Source organism: Anolis carolinensis, chromosome 5 (assembly GCF_035594765.1).
Source record: "Anolis carolinensis isolate JA03-04 chromosome 5, rAnoCar3.1.pri, whole genome shotgun sequence".
Lineage (NCBI taxonomy): Eukaryota > Metazoa > Chordata > Lepidosauria > Squamata > Dactyloidae > Anolis > Anolis carolinensis.
Window position 1 is genome coordinate 65,614,286 of NC_085845.1, and position 23,496 is coordinate 65,637,781.

The 23,496-nt window shown below is 38.3% G+C and overlaps 1 protein-coding gene and 1 long non-coding RNA gene across 28 annotated transcripts in view; one reads left to right on the top strand and one right to left on the bottom strand.

The window, feature by feature from the left end:
- The window catches only part of tenm3 (teneurin transmembrane protein 3), a 1,793,546-nt gene that overhangs the window by 1,737,163 nt on the left and 32,887 nt on the right, over window positions 1-23,496 (top strand). For all 25 annotated transcript variants that reach the window (XM_062982692.1, XM_062982693.1, XM_062982691.1 and 22 more), the window contains 3 exons: window positions 4,557-4,789; window positions 5,691-5,845; window positions 7,754-8,628. In XM_062982692.1, coding sequence (XP_062838762.1) covers window positions 4,557-4,789; window positions 5,691-5,845; window positions 7,754-8,628 — 1,263 coding nt within the window. The remainder of the gene's footprint in view (window positions 1-4,556; window positions 4,790-5,690; window positions 5,846-7,753; window positions 8,629-23,496) is intronic.
- The window catches only part of LOC103280804 (uncharacterized), a 35,390-nt gene that overhangs the window by 6,409 nt on the left and 5,485 nt on the right, over window positions 1-23,496 (bottom strand). For 2 of the 3 annotated variants that reach the window (XR_010006771.1, XR_010006770.1), the window contains exons 2-3: window positions 19,697-20,086; window positions 4,662-4,799 (exon numbers count right to left, since the gene is read on the bottom strand). This is a non-coding gene — a long non-coding RNA (uncharacterized LOC103280804). Of the gene's footprint in view, window positions 1-4,661; window positions 4,800-6,479; window positions 6,524-19,696; window positions 20,087-23,496 lie in introns of all 3 variants that reach the window. The other variant, XR_010006772.1, reaches the window with a different exon arrangement.

The following is a 23,496-nucleotide window of genomic DNA, read 5'->3' on the forward strand; positions in this document are numbered from 1 at the left end:
CACCCACTGCTTCTGTCTCGTCCTCTTCCTCCTCTTCTTCTCTCATTCTATCCTCTTGTTCCTCTTCCACCTGTCTTTCTTCCACTTTTCCTAAATTCGTAGGTTCCATGTTTCCCCTTAGGTTCAGTCTGCATTCTTTTATGTCTAAATCATCTTTTTCGGGTGACTCTATACGTTATCTCTTTGGTTTTTTCTTCTCTTTTTGTTTCCTTTCAGATTCTTCATCCTTCTCCTTTCTTATTGTGTTGTAAAATTCTCGGGCTCTTTCTTCTGTTGTGATCCAATACCTTTGATTTTTATACGTTATCATTAATCCTTCTTCTCTTTCCCACCTGTATCTCGCCTTCTGTTGCTTCAATTCCTCTGTCAGGAAGGTATATTTTTTCCTTCTATTTATTATTGTATTTGGTACTTCCTTCAATATCGCTATTTTTGTCTCTTTGTAGAATATCTGTTTTTTGTTATTTATTCTCAATATTTCATCTCTTGCAATTTTCTTTGTAAGCTGTACTATCACGTCTCTCGGGGTTTTGTTTCTTCTTGAGAAATTTGTGTTGATCCTGTACGTTCTGTCCATTTGTACTTGTATCTCCTGTTCGGAGCAGTCCAGAAGTTTCATTAGTATCTCTATTACTTTCTCTCTTATGTTTTCTCCTGGCTCTTCCGGTATATTTCTCATTCTTAATTGATGTTCCAATTCTCTTGCCTCCATGGCTTCTTGTTTTGCGTCTATTTTTTCATTTTTTTTCTCTAGTTCTTTTAGTTTATATTGGGTCTTTTCTTGAGTTATCTTTAGTTCTTTCTTATCATTTTTCAGATCCTTTATTTCCTGTTGTAATGTTGTAATCTCGCTCTTCATTATCCCCAATTCTTCTTTAATCTCCTTTTTAAAATCCGACATTTGTTTCTGTTGAATTTTCTGGTATACGTCTTGCTTCTCCTGAATTTTCTGAATCTCTCTCATCATATCTTTCATCATATCCTTCAGGTTCATTTCCTCATTCAGGGATGGTCTTCTAATCGCACCTCTTGAGTCTTTTATTTCTCTGTCTGATTTAAATTTAAATGTTGCCATCTTGTTCTCTGAATATTTTTTTTTTCTTCAAATATTCTTTTCGTGCTAGTAATAATTAATTTGAATATCAATAGAATTAGTTAGGCAAAATTTCCACTCATGTATGCTTTCTTATATAGTTGCTTATTTTGTCAATCCGCCCCTATAAGTCTTCTCTCTTTTTGGTAGTTTCACTTTAGTCATACAGTTCCCCAAGTTACCTATTATACTTTCCTCACCTTCCTCCGCTTACTTGTGTCTTTATATCTCTTTGTATCTCTTTATTATTGGTCTTTCTCACTTTCCTCTATTTCCCCTTGGGGGACCTTTGTCTTTGCTATCTTGCCGTTTCTTTTGGGGAATTCCCAACACCTATTTCTATTATTTATTTAAGCTTTAGTCTTTCCTTAGTCTCTCCTTCTTCCCTACCCAGAAGTTGTTTTTTTTTTCCACTTTACCTTTCGGAGATTCACCTTCTCCGCTTCTCCCTTTCTCCCTTTTTTTTTTTTCCTCCTCTCAATCCTGCTGGCGTTTCCTGCCTCTCCTTTGTGGGTTTCTTCTGTTCTTTCCTTTTGCTTCCGCCCTTTCTGTCTCTCCCTCGTCTGAGCTTCTTCTGCCCTTCTTCACGTCACGTCCTTCCCCTCTCCTTTCTCTCGCGTGGTTTCCCTTCTGCGTTGTTTCCGGTTTCTTCCAACGGGGCTTTCCGCTGCACCTCGCTTTGTTTACAAGAAGGAGGGCTCTTATCTTATCTTCCCCCAAGGTCAGTACTCCGCCATCTTCCTAGCTTTGATTTGTTGTTTATTTTAGCCTTTTTAATCCTTAGCCTTAGCCTTAGCTTGGCCTTTAAATCTTTTCTTTTCCTTTCCCTTCCGATCCTTAATATTAATTAGTTTCTGTCCTAGCACTAAGCAGGAAAGCAGTAGGCACATATACTATGTGCTTTACTTCTCCACAGCTTTCCCCCCTCCAGGAAGGCAAGTCTTCTTCCTACTCTCTTCTTATTCTCCAGAGAACTAACCTCCGTTCTGATGCCCCTTGGTTAGATCTTAAGATTCTTTTGTCGTTTCATCATTTTTCCATTAAAACAATGCGCCCGGTCGGCGATTCCTGCTGGGGATTTCTCCCCCGCGCGCTTTCCACCGCGACCCGCCTTAACCAATGGGTCTTTTGCCGGGTCCCTTTTGGAGCCCACTCTTGAGGAATGGGCCCCTTCTGGGTCCGTCGGCTGACCCCCGGTTTCCGCTGTCCACCTCACCTTAATCCATGAGGTGGAGGGAGCTATTGCTCTACCCAGTCGCCCGGTTTCAGCTGGCACCCTCCGGAGAGATCTAAAGTGCCTATCTCGCCGCCATGCCTGCGCACCGGAAGTCATATTTCTTAATTATTGCTACTACTATTGTTATAAGTTGAGGTTTGCATGCAGACTTCTATTTTGGTTAAGTGAAAACTGGTCAGACACAGAAAGATGCTGTGTGGGTTTTTTTTCTTTGTACTCAAAAGAGGAAAATAAAATATCTTACTATTTTACGCCAATTTTCTCATTGTGTAGATTGTGGCCTACTACTTTTAAATGTTTCATTTGAAGCTACTGGTTGATTACACATTGTAGTGAATCCACTACAATAATATAAGCAATGTCTGATCACCCAGAGATTTGATTGTTCAAGTATTACACTGGCATATCCCCACTGGAAACCAGACTAGCCAAGTGGAACACAAAATAATCAGACATCAGTATTTTGTCTGTGCCAATAGAAATGTACATATCTCTGTTTCTTTCAGACAAGACAATACAGAGCAAACTCATTATGTTTTCCAAAGACGCTTTTTTGCAAATGCTCTAAATTGAATGACAGCTCTTCGTAGTTCTGAAATTTGGGTTGCATTGTTAGCAAAATAGTGCAGCTTTGTTTACACGATCATGTTTTGATATGAATGTAGAAATCTGTCCTTTCACTGATAAGAATAGAGTTGCCTGTGTCTGAACAAAATCTAGGTATTTCTCCCTAATTGGCACCTCATTTATAACAAGAGCCATTCACTGAATTGAGAATGAATTAAAGCAGGGGTTGGCAAAGTGCAGCCCCCAGAGGTTAAAAATGGCCTCTGTGGAGTGTGGAGGTTATTTCTACCATGTTTAGTGGCCCCATAGGAATCCCAGGTTAAAGAAAATGCCCTAAATGTGCTAAAGGCAATGTGTGAGACGTTTCTTTCTATTACTTTTGTTCAGTCAAATCAATGTAGACCCTAAAGAGGCCTTTTTTGACACAAGAAGTAACTTCAGTACAATTCCTGCTGCTAAAAGACCTCCTTTGTGCTTAACATGGTTTCAGAAAAACCCAAAAACACTCCCCCATGTCTACTAGGGGTTTGGGGGCACTGGGGGCAAAACATGGTCACTGTTAGCAGAAGCAGATGTAATGAGGAATACAGTTCTTCGGGGTTTCCTGGGTGGCTAGTGTGGCTCCCTAGCTTTCCACACTTGTCCAGCCCAGGCTGATGGGGAAACTGAAATGTTTGGTTCATTCTCGCATTGGCTAAAACACAGGAAGTAGACTCCTTTGCCAGTATAAATAGCAACAGAATCTTTGGCAGTTTTACTCATTTACCTTCAAGGTCCCGCATTTGCCTCATCTTGGGCCTCCACATAGCAGTCAACAGATCAGTGACTCAAGAAAAATAAACTCTCCTAAATCCTTCTTGTTCATACTGGGAGAAGTTGGTCATGTGTTTTATTCAGTGACTCAGCTTCAGAAAAAGTAGGATATACACAGTAAGACTTTGTAATTGTAGGATGTGCTATGAGCTAGGTAGAGAATCCTTAAAAGGTAATTGCCGTGACCTCCAAAATGTAAACTACTTGTCACTTAAAAGCAAACTAGGAAATATGCTGCTTTCTTGTATATTTGGACAAAACCATTCTCAGAACCTGTTTGGTCTTGTTGTTGTGAAATATGCTTTAATTATGTAATATTCATAGAGGGGTTTTTTTAAAAAAGGGGGGGGGAGCTTTACTTCTTATAAGAATATGTGTCACATCTAGAAACCTCAAGAACGTTTCTGCTAGTTTATGACAAGAAGCACTCCTCAGAATGGTCATAAAATTGTAGATTTTGATAAAATCCCAAAAAGTGTTTATTCCATTGTCCTGTTGTAAGTCTCACATCAACTCATTCACTCTTCCTATCCTACCGTTGCACTAGTTCGTAGTAAAGAATGAGCAAACATGACATGTTTTTGTATTTGGTCCTTTTGAGACCCATATATCTTGCATATATGCATAGGTGCATTATAATGTAGTGAAAATTGTTTGCACACACATTGAATACACTCAGAGATAACAGAACAAGGTATTCTTGGATCACTTGCACTACAGTTTAAGGTCTCTACCTTTCTTCATCTTATTTGCTTTTACTGTTTTCATATCTTTCTCCATTGTAAACGTCGACTTGTGAAAGATGAAAAGTGCACTTTGCTCAAGTGTATTATTTCCTTTTTACAGCAGTAACCCAGCTCACAGATACTACCTTGCAACTGACCCTGTCACAGGAGAATTATATGTTTCGGACACAAACACACGAAGGATTTATCGCCCAAAGTCACTCACCGGGGCAAAGGACCTGACAAAAAATGCTGATGTGATAGCAGGGACTGGAGAGCAGTGTCTTCCATTTGATGAAGCAAGATGTGGCGATGGTGGCAAGGCTATAGAAGCAACTCTCATGAGTCCCAAAGGTAGAGGAAACTGTCAATTTATGAAGAGAAAAAGCACAGTTCAGTCACCATACAAAATAGCATTTAGTGGTGGTTATTCAGTCCTGTGATTCAGGAAGCTTATTTCTGATTTGTGGATGGCAAAGCCACCTAAATGCAAAATTAGAAAAAGTGAAATCTTTGATTTTATGATTAATTGCCATTTATTACAAATATTTTTAATATGACATTAAGACTTTAGAGTGAGGTAATTACAGAAAGATCCCATTCAGGAACACAACGCAAATGAATTAGTTAGGCATGGTTCTTGTCATATTAAACTCAGCCAGCACAATGTGTGTGAGAGTGGATGTTTAAACATGGTATTACAAAGTACAGTTTGAGTATCCCTTAATCTGAAATACTTGGGACCTGAAGTATTTTGGATTTTTTGGGAGATCTGTATTTGTATACATGTAATTAATGAGATATCTTAAGCTATGGAATCCAAGTATGAATACAGAATTTATATATGTTTCATATACAGCTAACCCACATAGAATGAAAGTAATTTCATACACAATAGTTTTAATAGTTTGTGCATTAAACAAAGTTTGTGTATGCTGAACCATCAAAAAGCAAAGATGTTTCTATCTCTGCCACCTATGTGGACAATTTCGGTTTTTGAGTATTTTAGGTATTAAAATTACAGATAAGAGATATTTAATGTGCATTAGTTACATCTGCAAAAGTCCCCTAAATTTGTACCATAAATTTTTAGTTATGATTCATATGATTAAAGATAATCTTTAATCCCTAAAATTTATGGGTTTTGTTTGAACTTTCAGGCCCACTCCATAAAGTTTTGTAGAAAGTCCAGTAGACAAAGAGAACAGGATTTTTTTTGTGAACAAAAATGTAAAAGGTTTTTTTCCCCTTAAAGGAGTTGCAGTAGATAAGAATGGATTAATCTACTTTGTTGATGGGACCATGATCAGGAAAGTCGACCAGAATGGGATCATATCAACATTGCTTGGATCAAATGATCTCACTTCAGCACGACCTCTGACATGTGATACCAGCATGCATATCAGCCAGGTATATTTTTAAGTAGATCTCTTCATTGTTATATTATCTTGGTTTTCCCTCCAGGAACAACCTGCGCAGTTGGCAAAAAACACTTTTTTTTGTCAGATAATCCATGGGTGGAAAACATCTTCAGGGGCATTCTGTGTGTATGTGTGTGTGTTTGTGTCTTCAGGTCACCTGTAGATTTATGGAGACCCCATAGCGTTTTATTAGGCAAACAATACCCAGATATGGTTTTGCCAGATCTTCCTCTGAAATGTAGCCTACAGCACCTGGTATATATTGGTGGTCTCACATCCAAATCTTACCAGGGCTGATCCAAGGTCCCGTTTAGTTCCAAGGTCAGATAGAATCTAATCTTTTAGGATATTTAGGCTTTTAGGTCCATAGCCAGCTTTAGCTGCTAGTGCTGCTGACAACTGAACAGTGGTAGGAAAGGGTGAGAAGTGCTATTCTGGTAAAAGCAAAGTAGCATGTAGTAGTATGAAAGGTTATTGTGTCATGTTGGAATATGATCAGTTATTCCTCTTTATTTGGGTTTCCCACATTTTCTGTTCAGTTCTCTTATTTCTAAAAGTGTAATGTTAAAGAGAACTACAATTAAACATGGACTTGTCTTATTAAAAACTATGGAACAACTTACTTTAATTACCACTGCTTTCAGTAAAAGGTCGGGCACAATCACAACTGGAATTTAAAAGTAACAATACTTGTCACATCTTGGGGGAATAATAAGGGTATAGAGCTGTTGCTATTTTAAAAGATAATGACAAATTCTGTTGTTGTTATTACAATAAACATGTCTTTTAAAATTTTTGATCTCCCCCCCCCTCCATAAAAATAAATTAAAAAGCAACATGTTTATAATGGATACATGAATTAATACACCATTCTACAAATCATGAGAAATGTTAATCAGTTATTTCAAACATCAATGTAGTTGTAGTAATAATAATTGCAGCAACAAGTAGAGGAAGGAAACAATTACTATTAAAAATAACATTGAAAGGTAGGTATTGTGATTCAGCCTGTGTTTGATGGGGTTGCACTTTCCCCTGAAGATGAATGTTAAAAGTTTGAGAGTACTCTTGGACTTGGCTTTGAACTTGGAGACAGGTTTCTGTGGTGGACAGTAGTGCTTTTGCACTTTTAAAGCTTATACACCAGCTTCACACATTCCTTAAGATGTGAGATCTGGCCATCATGGTACATGCCTTAGTTACATCATGTTTAGAACTAGTGTAATACACTCAACATGAGGTTACCTTTGACAAGAAAAGCAGCCAGAGTGTTCACTAAGGCAAGTTTTAGAGACCATGCAAGTCTGCTGTTAAAACACTGGCTCCCAGTTTGTTTCTGGGCACCATTCAAAGAGTTGGTTTATAAAGCCCTATATGCTTAGATTCTGGCTATTTGACAAGCCATGTCTCTCAACACAGGAGGGCCTTCTTAGTGGCTACCACTAGACTCTGAAACTGCTTTCCCAGGAGTCCTATAATGGCCTCCTTCCTACTGTCTTTGCATTGCCAGTCAAATACTTTTTTATTCCAGCAGGCTTTTAATCTATCTATCTATCTATCTATCTATCTATCTATCTATCTATCTATCTATCTATCTATCATCTATCTATCTATCTATCTATCTATCTATCTATCTATCTATCTGTGGAAAGTCCAGGGTGAGGGTTAGGGTTATATATATATAAATATATAAACCTTCCTTGCTTAGTTTCTCTATACCTCACAACCTCTGAGGATGTCTGCCATAGATGTGGGCGAAACGTCAGGAGAGAATACTTCTAGAACATGGCCATACAGCCCAGTAAACATACAACAACCCTGAATTGTTATTCAGATGAAACAATTGATTGGTACTGAATTAATTAATTATCTAATGTAACACTTTTTCTTTGTTAAGGTTCGTCTGGAATGGCCAACAGATCTAACTATCAATCCAATGGATAATTCCATATATGTGCTGGATAACAATGTAGTTCTTCAGATTACTGAAAATCGACAAGTGCGTATTGCTGCTGGGAGGCCAATGCATTGTCAAGTCCCTGGAGTGGAGTATACTGTGGGGAAACATGCAGTACAGACCACTTTAGAATCGGCCACAGCCATCTCTGTTTCTTACAATGGGGTGCTGTACATTACAGAAACAGATGAAAAAAAGATTAACAGGATAAGGCAGGTTACAACGGATGGAGAGATCTCATTAGTTGCTGGAATACCTTCTGAATGTGATTGCAAAAATGATGTTAACTGTGATTGCTACCAGAATGGTGATGGTTATGCAAAAGATGCCAAACTTAACGCTCCATCTTCCTTAGCTGTATCACCTGATGGAACATTATACATTGCAGATCTTGGAAATATTCGGATACGGGCCGTGTCAAAGAACAAACCTTTGCTGACTTCAATGAATTTTTATGAAGTGGCTTCTCCAACTGATCAGGAGCTCTATATCTTTGATGTCAATGGCACTCATCAATACACTATGAGTTTAGTCACAGGAGACTACTTATACAACTTTAGCTATAGTAATGACAATGATATTACTGCAGTAACTGATAGCAATGGAAATACCCTTCGTATTAGACGAGATCCCAACCGTATGCCAGTGAGAGTGGTATCGCCTGACAACCAAGTCATCTGGTTAACTATAGGAACCAATGGATGTTTGAAAAGTATGACCGCACAAGGACAGGAACTAGTATTATTTACATATCATGGCAATAGTGGACTCTTGGCAACTAAAAGTGATGAGACTGGATGGACAACGTTTTTTGAGTAAGTAACATTAAAATATGTACTGTTTTCTGTAAGCAATTCTATCATCTCATGATAGGTTTATCTTATCACTAAATATTAGGGCACTAAATGTGTGCACCCAAAAAGCAAAATACAAATAGTATCTCTACCAGCATCTCAAAACTTTAATCTGAAATAGTTATGCTTCACTGTATGCCTTCACTCAAATCTCACTTGGTTTTTTAAAGCAGTGATTATTATGTGGCAAGCTTTTAGCCAGCCCTTATGTTGGGCAAACAGCTTTAATAGATTAGCATGGTGAAGCTAAACTGACCTATTATTTTGTTTAACAGACTATAATAACTTGCAGAGTGCTGAAGAAATACTGTTTGATGCATAATGATCATTGTTTGGTTTTTCAGATTTTCAAGACAAAAGCAAACTATACTTTTGTAGCAAAAAGAAAAATAGCATTTTAAAACAAATTCATACCAAATATTTTACAATTTCTATAGCAATGTTCATAAGATGATGAAGCTAATGTATACTGATTCAATAACCTCTTAATTGCGGTAGTAAACCAGATTTTAATATGAATTCACTATGTCATTGGAATCTAAAAGAAAAGATGGGAATCATGTCACTTTGCTGGCTAGACTTCTGGGACTTGGAGTTCAACATCTGTATTATTCTAATCCCTGCTCTGGATTAACTCTAATTCTAGGTCTTTGTGTCTTGAATGGTCTCGCAACTGTCAAGTCATTTCCTTCATTGTACTGTACTTCTTTTCAAAGTGTCTTTAAAACCCAGTCTTCTCAAAACTTTTCTTTAATTCAACTTTACTCTGAGCCCCTCCCCCATGTAATCTTCAGTTTTCCTTTAATCATACCTACATTATTTAGATTTCAAGTTCCATACAAAATGCTTATATTGATTTGTAGGACCCATCACCTTGCCAACGCAACAATTTGACAGCTACCGTTTCTATGACTTCTGCTTGTTCACCAGTTTTTGTATATGTTCCTCAAAGACATAAGAGCAGAGATGCAGGTGTTGTTTGGAGACTTATAACATGGACTGAAGAGGAATTAAAAATACTTGAACCAAAGGTTGTTCCAGCCTACACTGAACTGCTAGGATGTAAAAGATGTTTTATATTTTAACATCAGTGCACATCTGACCCAGCTACATATTGTACATTATTGCTTAGCTGCTTTTTTTAGGACCTCCCAAAAAGCACAGTATAAGAGATCATTTGGCCATGGGCATTGACTGCACTTCTTATTCTCCATGTGTTCTAAATGTCCTTAATGTTGCTAGAATGCTAAGCTGCCTAGTTAATAGCAAGTTGGAGTTGCTCTAGTGGGAATAAATTATATAGCTCTTGGACATAAGTTAAGCTTATGAAAGATTTTATCAGTTTTCCAGGAGACATAATAGTTTAACTGTGTATTTTTCAGACAACAACAAATTATAGCCATATGAGTTTATGTGGGATTTGAAGTGACATAGTCTGAATCCACTGATCTTAACAGTGCCAAGGCAGTACTTGACAAATTGATAAAATATGGCCAATCTGAGGACATACAGTTTTCAGTATTTGCTGGATAAGTCTGATGGGATCATTAAAATCTCATCAAACATCTTGGGGTTTGTCTGTTTAAATTATTTAAGTTTGGTGTGTTTTCTTTACTGTCTTTCAGTAAATAAGCTTTAAGTATATTTACATAGCCAGTAATCCTGCCTTCTGGCTTGTGAGTTGGGGCAGGTGGGGGTGAAAGAGATGGGAAATAAATTTCTAGAAAAAACGGGTCTTCTGAAAACAGCTGGCATTTTTTGGATGGCAGAGACCCCAGTGTTTTATTTCTACCAGCAATTTCTCCCAGTGTTCCTTGTGCTTACTCTATGACTATTGTAATCCCATTAGGGATATAGCTGTGGATGTCTGCCTGTACTTTAATAGCTTCTATGTGCCCTTAAAAAAGATTTTAGGCAGTATCAAGTGGTTTATTTGTCTTCTTTTCTGCATCTTAGGGAGGATTTACAGCAATGTACTTCATGAAGTGAGTAATTACTTTCTGGTTGAACAACCATTTCAGTTGCCCAGCTTTGTTAAATACAGAGCCTCTGGTCTGCGTGACAGGAATCTCCAGCTGCCTAATGAGAGGTCCGATGTGATGTGTCATAGCCAAGCCTTCATCCCAGCACAATGGGCAAATAGGAAATAACAGTTAGGTAGCCAGTCCCTGGGCACGCCTGGCAATTCTGACATAATTCACATTGGGGCAGATGGCATGAAGACTGTGATTCGTTAAGGAAATTTCTGTAATCTCACACCTTCTTGCCTAAACTTTTGTTCTGTTGGGTGTGAATTGCAGATGTACAAAGTCATGACTTACAATGAATGTAATTCCTGCTTCTTTCTCAGTTGCCCCACCATAGTATTTTGCTAGAAAAATCAGTTCAAAGGGTCCAGATGAACTTTGTTTAATCAGACTGGAGGCTCATCCAGTCTGGCATTCCTTTCTCGGCTATAACAAAGTAGTTGCCTTCTAGGCATCCCACTTCTCGTTTATGAAGGCAACTGCCATCACCTGTTTCTCACACCAACTGATATCCTGAGGCTTAATATGTATCAGTTACTAAAAGACCTGTTCTTCGTGGTAATGATAATCCTGTTCTTAGGGCAACTGTATAAATTGAGCTCTACATTAAGCCAAGTGAGAAGCACAGGCCCAGGCCTTAGGCTTACAATCCAATACACAGAAAGGGAAGGGAATAATGATGTTATGGCACCAGTTAAAGAAAGATCAAGTAAGAGGTTAGTTGTTAACAGGCATTTAAATACATCAAGAGAAGGAGCCAGGTGTATTTAAATATTAAAACTGTGAGGAATGGAGGTTGCATTTTAGATTTATGGAAAGCAAAGATTGAAAAAGTACCAAAGGATTGGGCTGGGAATGGAGAATGAAACTTCATAGACAAAACTCAAACAGCATATAAGAAGAAAAGAAACTCAATTTAGATACAGGAAAGTGGAGCAATGCAAACATAAGGACAGGTGGATTAATTCAACGAATTTCTTGAGGAAGAGCCTCTTTCTTATGAAGACAAACTGTTTTGGTAAATGCAAAAATTGTGACAGCGTGAACCAAAGACTTTAGAATTTTCTCCCCAAAGAAAGAAAAAGACCAAATGTTGCACATGGGGCATTGAAAACCAACATAAAGATAATGTAGATTTTGTTTTTGTCCCAAATATAAAATTGATCATAAGAAGCCATTCAAAATATAATTGTAATATATTAATCAAACCAAGATTATTCTATCCAAACCCTGAGCATAATGGAAGCTAATTTAAGCTTCCTGTATTTAGCGAATTTTGCCAGTTGAGTATTTGACTATCTTCCAAAATATATCCAAGAATGATATTATGGTTTTCTTGTTATTTATCAATAGTGTTGAGGCTGATTTTTCTACTTAACACCAGTGTTGGATTATGACCTGTGTTGTTGCTGGTATTAATCAGTGATAAAATTATATTACTCATGTTGGTCATATTCTTCACAGCACAAAGAGCTCAATTTAAGTTCCCCCCTGTAGTTTTTAAATTAGAGCAAAGAAATCTCAATAATGTGCTCTGAAAATGAAGCTTATTTCTATTACTGTAGAATCTACATATATTAAATTACACCTGTTTGCATAGATTTTCTACCCACAACATTTTCTCTGGAGAAAAGCCTTGCTCCTATTTTCTTCTTTTTGTTTTGTATTGCTTATACATGCTGCCAGTGAGTCAAGGGACAAACATCATTCTGTGTGCACTTTATACACACTGATTCAGAACCTTGGATAAAGAAACTTAAAGAAGGAAAGTTTCACGTTTTCTCCTCCTCCCCGCTGCAAGCATCTGCAAATCCTCTCCAGAAGGATTCAATTTATGAATCACATTGTGGTAATTCACCCTAAGATCCAGGAGTCCTCCTGAACAGCACAGGTTGGGATGTAGGGAAGAGGAGGGAATTGGCAATTGTTTTTCCATGAATTTATATATCTTAGGATATGAAAATAATTTGGTGTAATACACCCCTTTTGTTCAGAAGGACATCTGAGTCCTAAGAGGATTTCAAGAACAGAGTGTGGCTGCAAGATGACCAAAATCTTTCTTTATATAAACATAGGCTGATGTTCAGGCATAATGCTGTCAAAACATATAGCTCTACTAGTGCTACTATGCTGGGCTTCCACATTGTCCTGGCTGCAAAAAGCAATTTGACAGAACCAGAGTGCACTTTCATGGCCAATTGATGGATGAGAGAATGGGAAGTACCAGAGTATATCTGCAGCTGTTCAGCAAAGAGTAAGGCAGAGCCATCACCCCTCAGGCATCCACAGTCACCTTGTTTGCATTATACTGGAGGTCTAGGTGAGTGACAGCTGTCCCTTTGTCCTGGCTTCCCCTGCATCTTTGGCCACAAATAAACGGCTTAGTGGCATCAAGCTGTACAACAGCCATTAAAGTACAGATGTTAATCATAACCAAGAATTATGCTTGTGTGTGTTTTTAGTGGAGTCTTTCACAAAAAAGAAAAACAAAGCTCTCACTTGTTATTCTGCAGGTGCACAGATTATGCAGACATATTTCTGTTGTCCGGAAAACATGTACAGTGATCCCTAAGAACCTGAATCTTTGTAATAGAATTTATGCAAATCAATTACATCTCCTTCCTAATAAATGTGTCCAGGAGTGAAATTAAAGAACACTCAAAATGCATCCAGTTAAGCACCTGTTTCATATATAAATGAAATGTAGAACTCAGTGTCATTATGGTGGTTGAAAGTACATTCCCAGTTGTTAGATGGGTTTCTCCCAGCAGCTGCACAAAGTCCAAACAATATCAAAATACTTGGAAGTGCAATTGTTTCTCAAAATGAAAATAAAATGTACGCCAAACAATTCAATTCAAACAGTTAATCCAATATAAGATTTTTAGGAGACAGCCAACAAAAAACAAATAATAATAATTATGTCTACTAAAATATTTGCCATGAATTAGTAAACATTACAGTCATAAATGGTAGTGTAAAAGCAGTAGCTTGTCTTAGGAGACCGTTGGCCACGTCCAACACACAACAGTGCACTCTCTAGTATATGTGTTTCAAGATTTCAGCCTTGAATTGCTATTTTTAAAAACAGTATCAAGGTTCATCGTGCCCCAATGCCATATCTGATCAGCGAGTTGTGCGGCTTTTTTCACCCTTATTTACATACTAGTATTTTAAAAGTTTTCTCTTTAGTTTCTTACTGAGCTTTATGCCACTGTATCTCAGTCCCTTGTGTCCAAACATTATCTAGAGTTGTTGTTTTTTAAATTTCAGGCTGTGATCGGATGCATTCTTCCAGCCATGGTTCGTCACAGACAGTTTCCTTTCATTCCACCTAGCTGCATAGCTAGTTAGCCTTGAACAAAGGGCATGAATCAGTTTAGTTCAATCAGTTCTGTTCTGCAGCATTGCACACTAAAACTTAGAAAGAGCACTAGAAAAGTGAACCAGAAAATGATATACACTACACATTGCTGCAAAGAACATCAAGCTCAGTTTTACCTACACCATGATATGGCCGTTTCTGATTTAACAGAAAGCTAAGCATTTGCATTTTTATTTTACTGTATTTTTATCCTGCCACTCCCCCGCTATATCGATTCAAAGCAGCATTGCACTACACCATCACAAAGATGTTTGCATAAAAGAAATGTCATGTTTGAAGATAATATTGAGGACAGATGAAAGAAGAAGCATATAGCTAAATTGTAGACTTAACCACAAGATGTAGTGATGTCTACCAACTTGGAAAGGGAAGAAATGCATTCATTGACTTCTAGTCAACGTATTTCTAGGCCATCAGTGACTACTAGTTTTGTGCATTTGTATAAAATTGCTACCTGTTTCTGTTTGTTCTATTCATATGGCTCCATTTGCGTTTCTGTCTGCCACTTCCGAAACCGGCGCCCATCTGAATGAACTCTTTGGTTTCACCATCGGAATATATAAATGCATTCATCCCATTGGCGGCAATGGACAGGCTGCCCAGGCTCCCCTTCTGCTTAGTTTTAGAGCTAGAAGGGTGAAAATCACCACACATGGAGGTCATATCTGCCACTTTTAACCCAGCAACTCTTACAAGGTTTGGGTCATCCCACGAATTTTAGGGATTTTTTTCTTTCGATAAATAAAATCCCCTTCTTTCCCTGCTGGTCCTGCCCTCTAACCAAAGGGCTTAAGATACCAATGATTCTGAGAGATCTCCCTCTCGATCTGCAGAGGAGACCTGAGGTTAAATAATAAGCAGGCTGCAAGGCAGGTACTGAGGCAAGCAAGAGGCAACAAGCGCGGCAGGCAGAGGAACGAACAGCAGCGAAACAAACGGTTTTGTGCTGCTTTCACTTTCGTTTCATTGCTTTATCTGTGTGGGGAGGGGTCTGCCATACCGTGCAACACGAATAAACAATACGGTACAAAAGCATGAATGAGACATATGAAACAAAAACCGGGCCCTATTCTAGTGACTACTAGTCAACCTGGCCATATGTCAAAAGGCAATATACTTCTATTGGAAAATGAGAGAGTCTGCAGTTGTGCTCATTTCTTGCTGGCAAGGGTTCCATAGGCTATATAGTAGCAATGGTGGTCTACTATGGGAACAGAACACTACTAGATTATATAAGACTTTGGACTAGTTTAGCATGGCGTTTCTTGTGTTCTAATGTATTTGGAAGAGTAGATGGCATCAGATAAGTGCATATTTGGCTATCATGATATATAGAGATGGGCAAAAAGTACTCAGGTACTGAATAAAGCAGGGAACCCCCCATGGCGCAGTGGGCTAAACCGCTGAGCTGCTGAACATGCTGACCGAAAGGTCAGCGGTTCGAATCCGGGGAGCAGAGTGAGCTCCCGCAGTTAGCCCCAGCTTCTGCCAACCTAGCAGTTCAAAAATATGCAAATGTGAGTAGATCAATAGGTATCGCTCTGGCGGGAAGGTAATGGTGCTCCATGCAGTCATGCCTACCACATGACCTTGGAGGTGTCTAGGGGCAACGCCGGCTCTTCGGCTTAGAAATGGAGATGAGCACCAACCCCCAGAGTCGGACACGGCTAGACTTAATGTCAGGGGAAACCTTTACCTTTACTAAATATAGCACATTTATTGGCATGAGAGACAATTTGGGGTTATAGCATTCTTTTCCAAAGTATCCAAAACCATATAGCATGCTAATAACATAACTTTGAACTAAATGAAAATATACATAAATTAGGCAGGTCTTCGTAAACACATATTCTGTTTGCTATTTATGTTGCTAAGCAAGAGTTTGTTTTTATTAGAAAAATGTTTTCGGTTCATTGTGAATTTCAAATTCCAGTAAGAGCCCTAGGATCCTTCCTGCTCTAACTCATGTCTGGAAAGAGTTTGTCAGTTTACTAATTCCTGCTTTTCTCATTATAAAATGGATGGTACGTGTATTTTGCTAAGGCAGTTATGAAATAACCCAGAGTTGTGTATTTGTGGCTGATTAATTCACTTGTTTAGGGAATATGAAGGAACTATGAAAGTCCAATAGTCTCACTTACTGGGCAGCAACTGCAAGTAACTAGGGTCTATTCAGCTTACATTCGGTAAGCAGCTGATGACATTCCCACCCTCTCTTACTTGAATAATCCCCAGAATAAGGAGAATTGCAATAGGGCCTGTGTCTCTAGTTCTTGCATTGGAAATCAGGCAAAGGAGGGAGTAGAACCATCAATCAGCTGCTCCTTGATCAAAAGGACAACAGACCCTTGTTACTTCCAGTTGCTGCTGCCCAGTAAATGAGAGCTGGGCCAGGAGACACTACATAGCTACAGTATGTAACTACAATGAGTATATTTGCCTCAGTAAAATCCAGCTAGTGATTTCTGTTACATCATGGAAATACCATAAAACATACTAAAACAGAATACCTTCTCCCCATGAAGGCATAGGAGACACTGCATGCAGCTGTCCCACTTAACAAACTAGAGTTTTCTCCAAACTCATTACTCATACCTGCCTTCACAATTAATGACTTAAGACAACTGGCCAACAGTGCTGCAAAATTAAGTGTTTCCTTCAATGTACATGCAGTTTGCCAGAGGTTGTTGGATTCTAAACCCCATTGGCCCTTGGCAGCATGTCAAATAAGTGGTATGATTGGATTTAAAGGACCAGAATTACATTTAAAAGTCCAGAATTTCCTCATCCTTGCTGTAGTGTGCGGGTTTTATGGATTTATTGTGTTCTCAGATAAAGAATTTCCTGACCAGCAGTTGAGGGTAAGCCAAAGGCTCCCTGTTGACCATAGGTTAAAACTAATGAGTTCTTTTTGGCCAAAAGTTTTGACGTGGGATTGTGGTTGAACTTTCCAGATCAAGGTTTCAAAAAATATAGACCCTCACACTATTGTAACTGCTTCATGAAGTTCCGCTGTGATAAAGTGTGCTGAAATACAATATAATCTCTTGAACTGTAGGACTTCTTGAAACCTTAACAGTTGCTTTTTAAAATATCACTGAAACTTTCATCCACAAACTTTTAGCACTTGACTCCTCTTGAAAGGATCTAAGCACAATTATAAAGCCTCTGTTATAAATGCAGAGGAGTTGGATATTTTTCTGGCATGCAGAAATCTCCAGGGTGGCATCATGCCATAGTAACATTGCCAAGGATATGATCAACAGAATCGTCCCTTTCAATATATCAGAGGAATGTACCAGGAGGAATTCCACTGAAAGGGCCTCGGGGCTTTGAAATTCACTTTTGCCTCCAGTTTGAAATATTGTGATTTTTTTTTCACAACCGAGGGCACGTTTTGAATGGTTTGTTTGAACTTAACAGTTCAGGGATGTTGAGAAAATGCAAGAAGACACTTTTTGTACGTAGTCTTCTTGATTAGTCATAGGAGCAGGCTAGGTGGGGATTGCATTTGACTGATAACCTTCAGCAGATGGACACCAAAGTCGAGAACACCTCTTTGGCAATGAAAGCATGAATAGACTTGCTTGATCCTAGGCTGCAGCAACCACTTCACCTACTGTGGGCAGAACTGGCTCTGCTTGTTACATAGGCAAAAGAGCAGGAGGGCAAGTTAAATGACTGCTACATCAGAGGCAGTGGAGATAACTTATTATCTGGATACTATCTCCCTGGACACTTTTTCCTGCTTAGGAGATGGTAAAGTCATCCATACCAATCTAATCATGCAAAAAAAAAATCCTTATGCCTGGCTATAGTCATTATAGCATAAGAGAAAATTAAAAGTAGACTCCAGTGGATGTTGAATTCTTAACTTAAGTACAGAAGTGTGAAAGTCAAACATATCAATGGAGCACCTTGATTCCTGTTTGATTTATGTCATTTTTTTTTACATCTTGACAACATAAACAAATAAAATCCTAAAAGGAAGGCAGAAGCCACTGTTTGGGACATATGATTATGTCAGTGGTTCTCAACCTTAATAATGCTGCGACCCCTTAATATAGTTCCTCATGTTGTGCAATTATTTTCATTGCTACTTCATAATGAAGTTATGAAGTACTGTTATAATTATGAATTGTAATGTAAATATCTGGGCATTGACGTTGTGTTTTGGAGTTGTATTTCACCTACATTCAGCCTTCTCTCTCAAAGGGGTTCCTAAGACCATTAGAACTGTGTTTTCTGATGGTTTTTGGTGACCTTCTGATACTCCCTTCATGACCCCCCCCCCCCCAGATCCTGACCTCCAGGTTGACAAACACTGGATTATGCAGATAAGCTAGAGGTGGAATTCTGGAAGTGGGGCCATATGGAAGCATTACTCCTTCCCCAATAAAAATTCTATCACTTTCAATGAAATTTTCATTCATTCTCCAGTTTTCTAGCACTGCAGAAAGTAAGGACCTTATGACACTGGCCTGGCCTGTTGTCCTTTTGCAATCATTTTTTAAGCAAATGAAACATACAGTTATTGGAACAGTCACTTTCATAGCTTGCCACAATTGCGTGATGCTGGCACTTTGTTGATGTGAATTCCTGCTTCCTACCCATGTTTGCCCTACCTACTTGCATGCTTTCGTTTTTTTTTTAATTTTCCTCCCTCCTCTATTTTGCCACAAATGCACATTTGTGCAGTTTAAATATTTTTGTAAGACCTTCCTTCACTTTGTAATATTGGAACTGCAGGAGAAGGACATTATCACACAAGGAAAAGTGGTGGAAAAGCAGCAATACTGGATTCATTGATGAGTTTTTTTTCCTATCAATGAAAAGTGACAATTGAATCATGATTCAAGCAAAATGTGACCATGGAAAGAAATATAAGATTCCAACCAAATGTGCTTTTATCCTTCTGTAATTGCGCTTTATCAGCCTCGTGTGATAAAGTCCTAAGACACCAAAAAGCATTCATACTCTGAACTCTTTTTTTTAATTGTGTTCACATTCTCTTGGTAATTTTGCATGCCCCTGAACAATATTTCTAAATGCACAACTCTAATTTAAAGGTATGGCAACACTAGAACTGGAGGATACGGAATAAAATTTCTTCAGATAAAATAATTTTTATTTGGGGTCAGTGTTGCTCATTTTGCCTTTCTTACTGCTACACTTCTGAGATAAACCATTGTGTCTGCTTTTTTACAGTCTATTTTATGTAATACACCATAATGATGTTCATTTGGCTGCATTTCTTTGAGACTGTTACATAAGATTGTAAAGGCTGGAGGGAACACAAAATGAGGAGTCTTTTCCCCCACAGAATTAATCTAACCCAATCCGAATAGGAGTTGTTGGCCCAATTTATTCTTGCAGTTCAACTCACAATGTTCTAACCATATTCTTCAAATGCTTTCACATCTGAAAATGTTATTAAATATGAAATGTGTGACTGTAACAAGATGAATTCTCTCCCAAAATTTTCTCTGTATGGAGCTTTTAATGGAGTAGCTTTGAAACACATAAGCCCCTAACTGCAGCAATACAATTCAATCCTTTACACTCTTGGTAGATGCAAATTTGGTACAGTCCTAGAAACAAATGGAAAGAGACAGACCTTTTGCCAAATCTGTTGTCTTGTCTGCAGATGAATTGAGGAAGGATTTGTTGCCTGTGTTCTTTTTTTATATTATTTTCAGCACTCCTCTTCTGGAATGGTTTCTGGTTAATTCTCTGCCTCTGGTTCACTTAAGCCAGCATTACGATTGCCTAGTTGAAAAGTGGAAATAACTACTCTACTTTTATTGGTTGTGTAGAAAAGGGAATTTTAGCAGATGTTACTTGTCATGCAACCTGTTAACAAGCAGAAGCAATCCTTATTTTTCACTCTGGCAACCCTAGCGAGCATCTTGTTGGTGGAATATACAAGCTGCTTACACCTGCTATAAAGCAAGGAACTGGGCAAGCCTGAGTGGATCCAGCCGATCACAGTTCTCCTTCACAGGACCTGTAAAGGAGAGATCACAGGAGAAAGGGCTATAAACTAGAGGCATGTATGTAGATCCTAAAGTATGGGAATTTGGCTCCCAATGGGGTTAATTAACCATTTTAGATATGTATGTTATATTTGTAAATAGGGTTTTATCGCTGACAGTTTTAGATAATCAGGTTGCTATAAGGAATTTATCGGGTTTTAATCTGTTTTAATTTTTACTTTGTATGTTCTTATTATAATGTTAGTTAGCAGCTTTGAGTCTCGTCTTGGTGCGGGAGAAAAGTGGGGTAAAAATCGACTCAAATAAAATAATAAAAATGTAAAAGAGTTTTAGTTGGAGCAGTCAGATACAACAGAGTGAGGACCAGTTAAAAAGAAAGAAATTGCTGAATAAGGTTTTGGAGCAGGTATGTGAAAGGGTTCGGAGTCATGTTTAACTTTGTTCTTATATAATACATTTTACTGGGGTTTTTTTTTCAACTGTGTCTGTTTTCATTTAATAATTTAAAAGGTGAAGCGGTCTTATTTTACCATGCTGAACCCACTGATCAACACAGCCACCTGTCCAATAGAGAGGTCACCTTTAGAACCAAGTGATCAAGGGAGAGATCCTAAGGATAAAAGGGCAATGTGAGTGACAGTCGAGGGGTTGGAACTACAGGGACAGCACAGATAGTAGTTCCATCACACTTGCATGTGTTTATTTTTGCTTGTTATGAAGTCTGGAATTCTCTTCAGCTGCTGCTATGACAAATGCCCCCATATTTGTCCTGTAATAGCCTCTACTTATGGCTAGTGGAGAGAGTGAAGGATCCAGGAAGCATCTGGGCATGCCTTGTAGCCAGATAAATACCAGTGACTTCATCTATTGAGACACAGCAGATCTCAGCAGAAGATGTCCTCAATCTGCATATCCAGATGATTTTCTGAGCCACTTTCTTGCTCCACCACCTACACCATGGTCACTCTGAAGCAAAATCATGAGTTCTGGGGAATCTTTGGAACTCTAACATTACACTGGGCATTGTACAATCTTGGCCATTGCATGTAGCTTGTGTGTATTTCTCTTGCTTTCCTCAGTTATCTCCAAAGGACTAAATTTTATTCTTCCTCATGCTCTATTATATCTGTATTTTTCTTCTTTCTGTTTTGGTAATCTTGTCAACAAGGTTGTGACAAACATTACATACGTTTTGCAAATTATTGTTGTCATTGTATCGCTTTAGCTTTGCACATCAGCATTCTTTCCATTTCATTTACAAAGACTTTATCATATTAAAGTAAGTGTTTTAAAAGTCTGCTTAGCTGCCAGGTCATGTTGTGTTACCATTAATACTCTTAATTATTTCCTGAGGTCCAGCCATTTCCTCACTGGTATGGAATTCACAGGGAGAGGCTGCCCTCTTTTATACTTAAATCCTTCAATGAAGGGATTTAAGTATATCAATGTTTTGTCTTGGCCTGTAAAACTACTAATTATTTGCCTTTATTTCCATTTTTGAAATCTGTTTGTCTTCAGCTTACTCTAGAAGAAGTGAAATACATGGTTGCATAGGCCAAATAATGATGAATTCATAGCATTGCTGTAGAGGATGAATTGCTAGGAGAATAAATAAAACAAAACCAAATAAAACTGTCTAAAATCATAGTAACATTATAATTAGAATTACAATTCTGATAAAAGCAGAGTACTAAACATTATTTAGTTTAGTGTAACTATAGTTTCATATATTTCCGTATAGAGCCAGCATGATATGGTGATTTGAGTGTTGAGCTAGGATTCCTGATTACCAATGTTATGGAAACCAATTGGATTACTTTGCTTACGTCACCTGCTCTCTGCCTCCGATAAATGGCAAAATCCTTCTGAACAAATCTTGCCAAGAAAACCCTGTGGTAACATCACCTTGGGGCCACCATAACTCAGAATGGACATGAAGGCACCCAACAGCAAAACTTTACAATGGTAGCTTTGTTTTCATAATGAATGCTATTCTGTTTGTAGTATGGCAACTTAACAAGCTGAAAACAAATATATTAAAATTGCTGTAGGCATCAAGTCGAAAATGTTGAAAATAAAATATTTTTCTACATGGTTCAGTTTTCTTAATCTTGATAGCTGCTATTATGGTACTAGTGAAACTCTTTTTATTATACCCCCAAATCTTCCAAACTTGTACTTCTGTATAGTATATTTTGAAATACTGGATAATGAAGAAAGTACAAGATATGGCTAGTAAGGTAGTGCCAAAATAATTAAGTATGAAAATACTTTGGGGAAATGAGTAGTATAATGTGCGTTAAAAATCAGTGACAGCGTAGATCCAGCTTCAGTCTACCATTGTGCTTCTGACTGACATTAATGGATGTTGTCCCAGTTGTGACATATATTCGTAACATTGGTAGGCCCAGGTATTAACTTTTTTATCATGTCAGAAGCAAATAGAGAACATATTGCAAGTCACTTCTGGTGTGAGAGAATTGGTCATCTACAAAGACATTGCCCAGGGGATGCCCAAATGTGTTACCATCCTGTGGAAGAGTTCTCTCATGTCTGATCTTTCATCAGAGACACTGGATAAAAGAGCACAGATGAAAGAAATTACAAAAGTCCTGGAGGGGAAGAACCAGCGATATACTTGGGCTTTTCCTGCCACCCTGATCGTCTATAGAGATGGTAAATTATATAAAGCTACTGATTTGGCTAGTGGAAAGACCATGCTTAGACTTCTGAGATTTTGTACAGAAGGGGGAGTATCGGATGAGACGGAGGAGTCAGATAATGAAGAGGTCCATAGAAGCTTCAAAAGAAAAAAGGGGAGTAAGAAGGCCAAGGACACTCTTCAGGCAGCTGGACAGATAAGATCAACAGAGCTGGAAGCTGCAGACAGAGGCGGGCAAATAGAATCATGCTCGACTCAGAGTATATCTGTTATTGGAGACTTGATGAATAGGGAAGGAGAGCATGGTCAAGATTTACAAGAGACTATAGACTTAAGAAATTTGAAGCAAATGGACTTAGACCAAATACGAACTTTGGAAAAACAATTGAGAGAACTAAAAAAGCAAAAGCTGAAAGAGGAAACAAGGAGAATGGAAACAAGATCCAAGATGTAAAAAACCACTTTGATAAACTGGGTTAAAATAATTTGCAGGTGTGGGAACTGGCGAAGGGCAACGCAGCCGCCAAGTGGAGTCTGGGAAGGGAAGAGAATAGAACTCTTTCGAGTCCTTCTCTGATGGGAGAAGGGAAAGGACTGGACTCTGAGGGGAAAGGGGCACAATGGGGATCCAGGGAGGGGGGCAAAAAGGGGGAGAGGAGAAGAAAAGAAACTGAAGAGACAAGGGGGAGAGATAAAAATGGAATTATACAAAACAAATGGGTGATTTAACTATATTGGCACTGAATATAAATGGAATGG